Below are 10,512 nucleotides of genomic sequence, written 5' to 3' on the forward strand. Positions count from 1 at the left end.
CGTTTTCTTGCTTTGCAGACGTGTGGACCTCCGATTGCCCGCGCGGACGGGCCACTCCTCAAGCCTTCAACGGCAATTACCGGTATCATTATCACCGCTATATCAGGCAAATATCCCTCTCCATTTTTCAGCTGCGATCTTCAGTTCCTTCGCACCCGTCACCTCCGGCCGGCCAGCCTGACCTTCAGGACCCAGCTTCATGCAATACCCGACGCAGATATGCAGAATATGCACCGTATCGCAGCGATACGGTATGTATCTTGGCCCTCCAATCAATTTGACATTCATGATTTGCGAGCCCCGCCTCCATTCGCCCCACGGGGTCTCGGAACAATATCGTCGGTCCCGCGGAGGACGTGCAAACGAGGACGTTTCGAGATGGTCCAATGGATCTCCTATATATACTAGCCTTGTGCCTCTACTAAGGCGCGTACGAAACTCCGGCCTTCCGGGGGTGCAGCTAGGCAAACGGTCGATGGATCGATGGATCGGTTCTAGACCGAGGGAAACATCGTAACCAGATGAACATGAGGGTTGTATAATGCATCCTGCATCCTGCGACCTGCAGACCGCGGGGGCCAATGGGTGTGCAATACGTAGCACAGTACGAGATGCGGCTCAGAAGTGGGGTTCGTTTTCGTCACGGACGTTTGGTCTCGAGTGTTTTGTGCGGACAGAGGAATCGAAACATTAGGACTTGATCAGTGAGCTTTGCTCGAACGGAAACATCCATCCTCAATCTCCAGCTCTGCCACCACCAGCACCACCGAAACATCGCCCTCAGCCCCCCAGCGCCCACGATGTCCCGCCGCCCCACCACCTTCCGCGTAGGCAACATCCCCTCGTCCGCAACCCTCCCGGAGCTCAAGGATGCGCTCGTGAACGCCATGGCGGTTGAGGAGTGCGACGCCATAACCATCGAGGCAACGATCGCACCCGCAACCACGCACGCGGACGACGACACCAACACCGCGCTCGTCACATTCTCGCCGCAAGCGCCCAAGTTCCTGGGCCCATTGTGCAAAGCCGAAGATGTTCAGATCGACACGCCCCTGGGAGATCTGTCTTTCGATAAGACGTTCTACGGGCTGACGCAGCTGTATCCTACCACTCCCGATAAGCGGATCGAAGCTGAGTGAGTTCCTCCCCGCCCACCGCTTTCCGATGGTGGAGGTAGACTGACGACGGACAGTATCGTCGCGGTCACGGGGCTCGACGGCCACGCCTTCGGCTCGTGGCGCGGGAAGGGCGAGCTCGCGCGGATGTGGCTGCGAGACTTCTTGGCGAAGGATCTACCGACGTGTCGCACGATGGCGTACGGGTACAACACGAAGCTGGGACACCATTCGATCCATACGATTGCCGACTACAAGATCGATCTGTTGGAGCAGATCAAAAATGCCCGGACTACCCCGGAGGTGCGCAGCGAGTGCGAGTGAGAGGTTGTGATACAGGCTGATGATCGGCATAGCAAAAACGACGGCCGCTGATCTTTATCGGACATAGTTTTGGCGGTATTGTGACTTTACAGGTATACTTATTTTCTTCCGCAACTCCGTCTGGGCTGATAATCTGCAATCCTGTAGGCGCTGGTCAAATCCGAAGAAGCCCTGGAATGGGATGACGATCCGGAGACGCACTCCATCTACCAAGCCACCAAAGCCGTCATGTTCTTCGGTACACCGCACCACGGCCTCCCGACTGACGACATCCTCAGCATGATCGACGCCAAAAACAACGGCGAGCGCGCGGAGCTCGTCAAGTCCATCGGTGTCGGCTCGCCGGTGCTCTCGGAGCACCTCACCAAGTTTGGGCATTTTGCCGACAGGCTCAAGATCTTCAATTTCTACGAGCGGCAGAAGACAAGGGCCATCGACATAGTTCGTCCCCGCTGCGCCTCCCCGTGCGGATCCTGCTGACTTGTGGCGGGGAAAAAGACGGATGGCCGACCAGCGCGAACAGGCGACTACATAATCCCGGTGGACACAGACTCGGCGCTGCTGAACCTGCCCTACGTACAGGAGACCGCAATCCCCGTCGACGGCGACCACAGCACGATGGTAAAGTTCAACAGCCAGACCGACCGCACCTACAAGACGATCCTGTCGCACCTGCGGACGCTGCTGAAGTCGCTTGCGGACGACGTGCCGCCCGTACCCTCGGCCACACAGACCTACACGCCCATCCCGCCCGGCCCCAAGGCTACCAAAGACCTCATCGACGCTGTCACCCGCTGGGACGCGGCAAACGTTCGCATGATGCTCGAGTCCGGCGTCTCGCCTAACGTGCGGGATTTGAAGGGTGTCACCGTGCTGCATCATGCCGCGAGAACGGGCGATGAGGAGATTGTTACCATGCTCGTGAAGAAGGGCGCGGATACTAATGTGAGGGACTTTAAGATGAAGACGCCGGGGGATTATGCGCGTTCCGCTGGGCACGGGGGGCTGGCGGGGAGGCTGATGGCGGGTATGTTGTGAGGCGTGCGGAATAGGGATAGCGGCAGGAGTAATTTACCTAGTGTAGGCAGTTACGGTAGCTATTTATCACGTCTTATGTCGCTGAAGACTGTACGGATCGGGTTTTGGAGATGAAATGTCACGCGCTGGAATCGGGGCCGGTCTTCCCACTGCGGGCATACTCGTCGTTCTCCATCCGCTTGTCGACTCGTTTCGGAACGACAAGCGGATGGAGAACGATGAAGTGTGCGCCGTGGGAAGGCTGGCCATTAGGTAAAAGAAATCCAACCGGCCCTAGATACATCATACATCATACAGAACTTTGAATCGTAGGAGATGAGAAGAAGGAATGCGTACGGGAGGGCCAAGAAGCCACTGCGCGACTCGTGCAATCTGCCTATATGTTGTACGACTTCAGAGAATTTTGTACAAACCCATGTGTTCTCTGCCACCGTAATGAGAGGAGCGCGATGTAGGGTGTAGATGTTTGACAAGATCGGGACATAGAGATCGATAAGATAACGCAGGGGAGAGGCTCGCCGGAATCCCCACTGCTGGAGAATCTACGCTATGCCTGGTTGGGTTGGTCTGTACTATGAAAGATGATCCTGCTCTCGAATCTTGGAAAGACAAAAGCTGATCCTTATACTGCAAGTTAAAGCAACACCATGCTGTTGATGCATCATGATTCGCGACCGCACAGCCCCAGCGAGACTTCAAGACGACGCGAGTCATTATTTTATTTGGGAAGCAAGATTGGAGGCTCGTTCCGATAACTGGAGTGTATACTGTATGCTATATCCTGGGCGTTGCAAACTTATTAGGTAACTACCGTCTCGCGAGGCTCGTAACTATAGTTATTCCTGGTACCGTAGCCTGTGGGTGAGGGCGAACTGGCGCATTGGACCCCGGTTGCTGTCATGGACTAGCACTCGCTACTGAGGCATCTCGGTAATGTCGAAAAAGGTGGTATCGTGAAGTGCGTAGTTTACAGTGTATCAGACATAGCCGGAAGAAATGGATATGTAGAGGGAAGCCTGGGGTGCTTCGGATAGAGGCCTCTCGCCCCCTCGTGAGAGAACGGATACCGGAACAATCTAGACATATAGAGTGATCTCGTGTGACGCGGCACACGGAAGTTCGTGATTTTATGACACCGGTAACGGGAGTGACGATGGCGTCTGGGACTCCCGGGTCCGCAATTAAGCAGCGGTCTACGTAGTTATCGTGCCCTGGATCATATGAGCGTATATCTGGAGGGAATCCGTAGCCCAGCGCGAAGCACGGGAATGATGAATCAATAGTATCATCGTCTCATGATCCACATTATTCGAACGCGAGTAAAAAAAGCAGAACAGTCAGAACGATGGCCCAAATGAAGGCCTCGGTAGCGCAGCATCTATGACTACTATCTGGATCGGGATTCTTCAGAATATATCGAGCTCTATATACAGGCGGCTATTTACCCGTGGCAAGGCTTCAATCGAGAAAACTCTTCCTCTCTCGCTCTCCATTGCTCCGGCAGAAACATCCAACAACAACCCGGATAACCGCCATTCCGAAACGCCACGCTACATATGCGGCCAGATGGTATCCGCAGACCATAGAAATTCCTGCGCAGCACACGGGGAGGACACACATGCCGATACAGCAGGTAAGCCAGAGCGTGCGCTCGATCTCCGTGGGGAACGGCAGGAGCCATGGAGCCGCATGCAGGACCCCCGCTGTGATCAGGAAGAAGATGCCCATCAACATCTCCATCGAGCCCGGCTTGAGCCAGTGCTTCGACGCGACGGAGGAGTCCGTGCTCGAGGGTTCCGCGATCGCCATGTTCACTACAATGTCGTAGTACGCCTTCGTGAACATCGCGACGGCACGGTTGCTGGATGTCCCCTTGTATGTGAACGTCGTGTCGGATCGTTCGTACTGTGCGCCAGGGAAAGTTGTCTCTACGGCCGGTGGGATCGAAGGGTCGGCGGTGGCGGAGAGGGTGATGGCGAGAGGTTCGCCGGAGGTGAGGTCCTCAGCACCGCAGAGTGTGGTATTCGATCTTCGCCCGTCGGGCAGCTCGCCTGGGAAAGGGCTCTCCGGTGCCAGTGGAATCGAACGGTTCGTGGTATTGGAGGGTATGGCGGAGAGAGGTTCGCCTGGAGTGCGATCTTGAGTACCGTGGAGTGTTGCGTCAGATGTTCGGCGATGAAGCTGGTTGGTGGGGAGTGGGCGGTTGGGGGGTGTTGGGATGTAACGATTTCGGAGGGTGATCTCGAAATCGAGAGGCTGCAGGTAAGACATCGACCGAGCACCTCCTGTGCACGCGGTGAGGTGAGGATTTCGAGGGGGCGGCGATTGCAGAAAATGAGCCAAGTGATCAGGCGTGCCAGCGCAGACGAACAATCGTAGTGTATCCTAGACTTCACATTCACTTCCCCGCACCCGACGATCAGCGCACAGACCGAACACCTTTCTGTTTTTGCCTTGAACCGGGTAACTGGGACCGGGAAATTCTAGTCTTCCAAAGGTTGCATTCCCAAAATTATGGGCAAAATACCAATCTCCGGCTCCCGCATGCGAAAAATCGGTCGTTGGCGAATCTCCTCTGCCGAAGCGCGGGTCGGAAAAGTGAAAACAATTGCAAAGATGGGATTGGAGTCACCAACGTGTGAGGTACTCCTCCTATAGAACCGATGACTCCCTGAGTACCTCGTTGGTGAACATATCGCATACCGTTGTGTGGAAAGATGGGGATACCACAGGCATGATTTCAGCCTGTAGAAAATGAGAGTCGATCACCGATCAGGGCTGTCAACCGCCCGTCCGGACTACAGTCCACTAGTGGACTGTAGTCCTGTCCCGTCCCGGGTAGGCTTTGTAGAGGACTGATCAATTCCGTCCGGAGGATGAAATACCCGGATACCCACCAGGTACCTATAGGTACCTGATAACATTAGCGTACTATGGTGAATATTAGTTTGCGGAGTAGCGCGGTAGCTACCAACAGAATTTTCAGCCTTGAGCAGAATTCTCAGAGTTATCAAACGCTCAGGGGATAGACACTGCTGGAAGTGGGAACGGGGATGGTGTGAAAGTTCTATACCGTGAGGGACACTGCGAAAGAGAGCTGCACAGCCACACATCCGCACACCGGCGCCACTGTGTGGCGCCATTCCGCTAGTAGTGTACTAGTGTCCCAGTAAATTCCGGGCCCTGTAGGGTATCTGTCCTCAGGTCACCAGCCCGGAGGACTGTAGTCCTTGTTTTTCTCAGCCCGAATAATTCCGTCCCGGGCCGGGCAACCTCAAAGACGGACGGGACGGACGGTTGACAGCCCTGTCACCGATGCTGATTGACCGGCCAAAAAAGAAAGGAATCTCGTCCGTGCGGCCAGGTCTGAGGTTGGAGGGAGTGCACATATTCACCACACCAGTAGAGGAGGCGAGGTTACGGCATACTCCCAATGTGCCCCTAGAGGCGCCTATAGGAAGATTGGCTCGCTAGCGCGAGGCTGCTCTCTGAAACCTCGCTTTGGAAAATGCACTCTGCTCAGTGGATGTCTCACTCGCACGACGAGGATTGGTGTCCTCCATGCCGCTACAAACCCAACCATGCAGGGTAAGCTTCTAAGATTTTTATTCTGCTCATTCGAGCACGAATAATCATAGAATGTACTGATACATCCACCAGGCTGTCGATTTGCTCTCTATCCTCTTGGCATGTGCTTTGGCCAGTATGTCAGTCGCCTTCAGGGACTCTTCGTGAAGCCGCAGAATACTGATGTTCTTCGAGTGGAACTCCCAGGTAACGTTGATGATATCCTGCTGGTAGCCCCAGGGAATTGCCATTACCGCAAGGCATACGGGAAAGATGCAAATCCCGACGGTGGAGACGCGCCAGAGGATGCGCTCGACGGAGGAGGGAAACTCCACGTTCCAAGCGGTGGCATGGAAGATCCCGACGCTCACGACGAAGAACAGCTCCATGAGGATGCGCATGTTGCTGTATATGAAGCTCATGGATGATTCGTCGTCCGTTTCTTCGTCGAGATCGATGGGAGAGAAGTTGACGAGTATGTCGTAGAAAGCCTTTGCGATGACTGCAATCACGCTAGAGGGACACTGTTCCTTGATGTAAAGCAGTTTTCTGGGGCGTTCGTACTCGTGCTCGAGGAGAGGAGCGCGACGGATGTGACGGTGGGTGTCCGGTGAGGGGGGATCTTCAGTTTTGGGTGGGCGGAGGCTGATGGTGAGGGGTTCGTTGATATCGAGTGGCTTGTTCCACCAGAAGGCGAAGGTGAACATTGTGCATCCTACTTGAATCAGGACGTGAATCTCGAGTAGCGTCAGCGGAAGATTCGCATTCCACCGTGCAAAGCACGAGGCGAACAGCCATATAGCCTGGAAGCTGGAAAACAACTTCATGATGTTGCTGACTTTGCACTTGTCCAATATCGCAGCTTTGTCAAAGGTTTTCGTATCGATCCGGTGGTCCCTGAGGTGTTTTAGGAAGCCCGCCGACGTCAGTGTTGCCGTATCCGCCGTGTATTCCGGTATTGTTGGTACCCTCTCCCCAGCTTCCTTTGTCACGCTGGGATCAAGTACGAACCCCCCCATGACAACAAAAAACGCCCCATCCATCCCCAAATAATCCGGTTGATTGGCGCAGTGAGTCTTCCAGGCTTTATTCAGCTTGCGGGCCTCCCACCACTCGCCGAACGCACACACGATCATGCCCTCGGGAACGATGATCGACACGACCATCAGTGCCGCCTTATGACAGAACCGGTACCGGTTTGCGACCCCGCGGATGATGTTTGGGTGTACTGCCGTCCAGACGCAGAATCCAAAGGTCACGGTACAGCTGAAAAGTAGGCCCCATGTTCCGCGCCCTTTGGGCTCCGGTTCGAACGTACCGAATCGTGTGTGTTTCGTTCTGGCGGACTCGGCACCGTCCGTGATATTTGGCGATGCCGGTGCTGCCAATGCCAGTACGATGCAAGACGTCAACAGCACTGGTAGGTAATGTAGCGACATCGCGGGATACGGGTCCGCTGAACAAGGCGGAGGCTTGGCTGAAACGCCCCGGGGGAGTGACAGTGTGCTTAGTATTGAATTGTTTCCCCCTTAGTACCTTCAGGTATGATTGCCGGAGGTTACTACAAGCGTCGGCCAACCTAGCAACCTCATACGATTGAGAATGAATCTCCAGGGCACTGGAAGTACCTTCTATGAATTAATTACCACAACCAAAGAGAATACTATGATGGCGGAAAACGAGATGAACTTACAATGCGCCGATAAGTCTCAATAGGTTTCGTTATGAGTGAGATGGATATCGAGGCTGTCCGTTTTGATGTACTATGGGCGGTGGCGATGTGACCGTAGATATACGCATTGATTCTACGCGTCACGGCGGGGACCGCAAGTCATGTTACGCACAGAATACAGGCCGTAAATGTCTATACTATTGCATGATTATGATAGCTGCGGCCATGGCACGAATAGGCATCAGCGGCTGAGACATCGACTAGGTGTGGTGGGTGCATATAGATGATCATAGGCTACGGTTTCGGAAGTTCAGCCGCACGAAATAAGCAAAGTTGAAAGGTTATCATAGGTCGGCCAAGAGGCCCAATTTACTCTATGTACATACTCTTGATGTAACCTGTAGCATCGCCTAGTTTGCGAAGAGGTTGAGTTACCCCGCCCTTGAGGCTTAGCAACCGGTAAGGAATCAGGAACTCTTTCCATATTCCCTCAGCGGTCTCCTCGGATCTCCAGTCTCTTTGGCAAGGGACCAGTCACTTTGCCTGGGGACCAGGCCTGTGATTCGTCCGTCCAGTCCGTCCAGTCCGTTCTGGGCTATGCATCGACGGGACCGAATCTGTCTGGCCCGGACCGCGGGGAATATCAAGGACTATATAGTTCCGGGCAAAATCAGGAAAAACAATTTCTCTATGAACGTGGCCGGCTGCGTGTACAAACGTGCGACGTTCAGCGCGTCAAGTGAGTTGGAAGCGTGTGTACGGACCCGCGCCACCATATTCCCTGGCAACGACGTCAGCTGGGGTGGGGTGTTCGAACGTTCGTTGGAACGCTGTTAGGCGAAACATCATACCCAGAAATCAGTGTGATTTTATTGTTATTCATTACTTGCATCTTGGCGGTATCTACAACCCGTCCGGTCCCACAACTCTTCTTAGCATCGCCCTTAACTGGCCCGTTCCTACAACTCTTCCCCAGCCTCGCCTTGCTCTCACAACTCCTCCCTAGCCTTGCCCTTGACTGACCCCTTCCCTCAACTCTTCCGTGCCATGACTCTTCCGCCACCTGACTCTTCCGGGGCCTTGCCTCCCTCTCTGAGCTCTTCCACGCTCTCAGCCTCAACCGGCCGGTTCCCTCAACTCTTCCCCCGCCGCGCACTTGACTGGCCGTTCAATCGGCTCTTCCACGCCCTCGCTGTGCTGCCTGGAAATTACTAGGCATTCACTCTGTGCAATAGCTCGAGGACTTTCCCAGCGTTACCGGAGTCAGGACCGCCTATACGCACCTGACGGATTTTGTTTTCTTCCTGATGCTGTTAGTCTTTGTAAAGTCGCCTAATATCATGCACGCTCCGTGGAATCGTACCCATCGTGATTTCCCCACGTCTTACATCCGGGCGATCGCGGAGCTTCCCCACTGCCCAAGAAAAATCTGAATCCAACTCTAGCAGGCGTGACGGTGGACATCATTTTAAATAAGGACGCGTTGCGCACTCCGCAGATGATGAGGGACGAAGCCGCTGTTACTGTTGAAGCCGCTGTGCTTGTCGAGACAGTGCTTGCATATCCAGTGACGTTCATCCTCGACCGCTAAAGGATCCTCATGCTGCCAGATGACAGACGCCAGCTTCTGCTGGCCTGCAGTCTGCGCAGGTGCCGGTTCCGCAACTGTCGCCGGTGGATCTAGCGTGGTCGGGACCCTGTGGTACATCAACTTGCTCAGGACGTGGTCAGGGGAACTCAATAACAACTCCAACCGAAAGTTTGCTTGCTCCCAGTTGAGTTGTCTGGTAGCGAGTGTTGTTTGAGTAATCCGCTCTCTCCCACGACCAAGACTCACGAAAGGGACTTTGCCGGCTTCTAGATGCTTGACTGGAGGGTGACGTCGAGATCTCAGCTGGGTGGTAGCAAGTGTTGCTTGAGTAATCCGCCCTCTCCTACGAGGTGCTTGACCGGAGGGTGACGTCGATGACGGACCAGATGATGGTGGTGACGGTGCCCTTGAGTCTCTTGACGAGCATGCCAACGCAAGTCTCCATGTTCGCCGGGAGCCTGGTGATAATGACCGGGACCTCTTCCGTGATCTTGCCGACCTTCCAGTCCCAACCGTTGTCAAACCTACAGGGCGATTAGCGAAACGAAGAGCTGTAAGTGACTCTGAGTCGAAGAAACTTACATGCGTTCGATTGAGCTGTTCATTGTGTATTGCAGACGAAGAAAAAGCCCGATTGGATACCTTCCTGAGGAGAAGAAAAAGAAAAAGGAGAAGAGACGACAGTCAGAGGTGGACGAGGATTGCGGGTTCTGGCTTTTGGTTACGGGTTCGGACTTGCGATGCGGGATGTGGGTTGGCTGCAAGGTGTGAAGGAAAGAAGGGTGAAGTGGAGAAGGGGATTGAAGTGCAGGAGGATAGTGTGGGAGTAGGGATCAGTGTGATCAGGGGTTTCCTGCGACGGGAGACATAATGTAAGTGGTGTTTTGGCAAGCTGAGTATTGGCCGACTCACAACTCACTGCATTCAAAGACTGGTGGGTGAAAGTGTCTTTTGAAAATGTACCCAGAACCTTCCCCACAAATGCGGAGTGTACGAGCAAGACCAATGTAATACTAGTACGAACAGTTCGATCTGCTCCCTTCGACGGGTGGAAGTAGTCCCGTTCAAGAGGTCGACCAACGCTCCGACGCTTTCTATATCTTTCTCCGCACTTACAACACCGCACACAGCTACGCCAATGAATCAGCCCCTTCGACGGGTGGCAGCAATCTCGCTCAAGACGTCGACTACCTCTCCGACGGTCT

At 54.3% G+C, this 10,512-nt stretch overlaps 4 protein-coding genes across 4 annotated transcripts; 2 read left to right on the forward strand and 2 right to left on the reverse strand.

Moving 5' to 3' along the window:
- The first annotated feature begins 659 nt into the window (after nt 1-659).
- On the forward strand, nt 660-2,601 carry BZA05DRAFT_204306 (uncharacterized protein). Its single transcript, XM_051479533.1, has 5 exons — nt 660-1,135; nt 1,193-1,418; nt 1,472-1,531; nt 1,587-1,880; nt 1,938-2,601. The coding sequence occupies exons 1-5, from the start codon at nt 801-803 to the stop codon at nt 2,475-2,477; spliced, it is 1,455 nt and encodes a 484-aa protein (XP_051342691.1). The 5' UTR covers nt 660-800; the 3' UTR covers nt 2,478-2,601.
- Nucleotides 2,602-3,839: 1,238 nt separating this feature from the next.
- BZA05DRAFT_388993 (uncharacterized protein) lies at nt 3,840-4,884 on the forward strand. The gene has a single exon (XM_051482721.1). It carries the CDS (start codon nt 3,858-3,860, stop codon nt 4,854-4,856), a length of 999 nt encoding a protein of 332 aa, XP_051342692.1. The 5' UTR covers nt 3,840-3,857; the 3' UTR covers nt 4,857-4,884.
- A 1,225-nt stretch (nt 4,885-6,109) lies between these two features.
- On the reverse strand, nt 6,110-7,646 carry BZA05DRAFT_463805 (uncharacterized protein; the record flags this gene model as incomplete). Its single annotated transcript, XM_051487718.1, has 1 exon — nt 6,110-7,646. Exon 1 carries the CDS (start codon nt 7,481-7,483, stop codon nt 6,110-6,112), a length of 1,374 nt encoding a protein of 457 aa, XP_051342693.1. The 5' UTR covers nt 7,484-7,646.
- A 1,186-nt stretch (nt 7,647-8,832) lies between these two features.
- BZA05DRAFT_416219 (uncharacterized protein) lies at nt 8,833-9,912 on the reverse strand (the record flags this gene model as incomplete). Its single annotated transcript, XM_051485371.1, has 7 exons — nt 8,833-8,913; nt 9,000-9,026; nt 9,105-9,145; nt 9,208-9,427; nt 9,554-9,605; nt 9,655-9,831; nt 9,890-9,912. 7 exons carry the CDS (start codon nt 9,910-9,912, stop codon nt 8,833-8,835), a joined length of 621 nt encoding a protein of 206 aa, XP_051342694.1.
- Between the last annotated feature and the right edge of the window lie 600 nt (nt 9,913-10,512).

Source organism: Tricharina praecox (genome assembly GCF_024521635.1).
Source record: "Tricharina praecox strain CBS 144465 chromosome Unknown BZA05scaffold_4, whole genome shotgun sequence".
NCBI classification, from domain to species: Eukaryota; Fungi; Ascomycota; class Pezizomycetes; order Pezizales; family Pyronemataceae; genus Tricharina; species Tricharina praecox.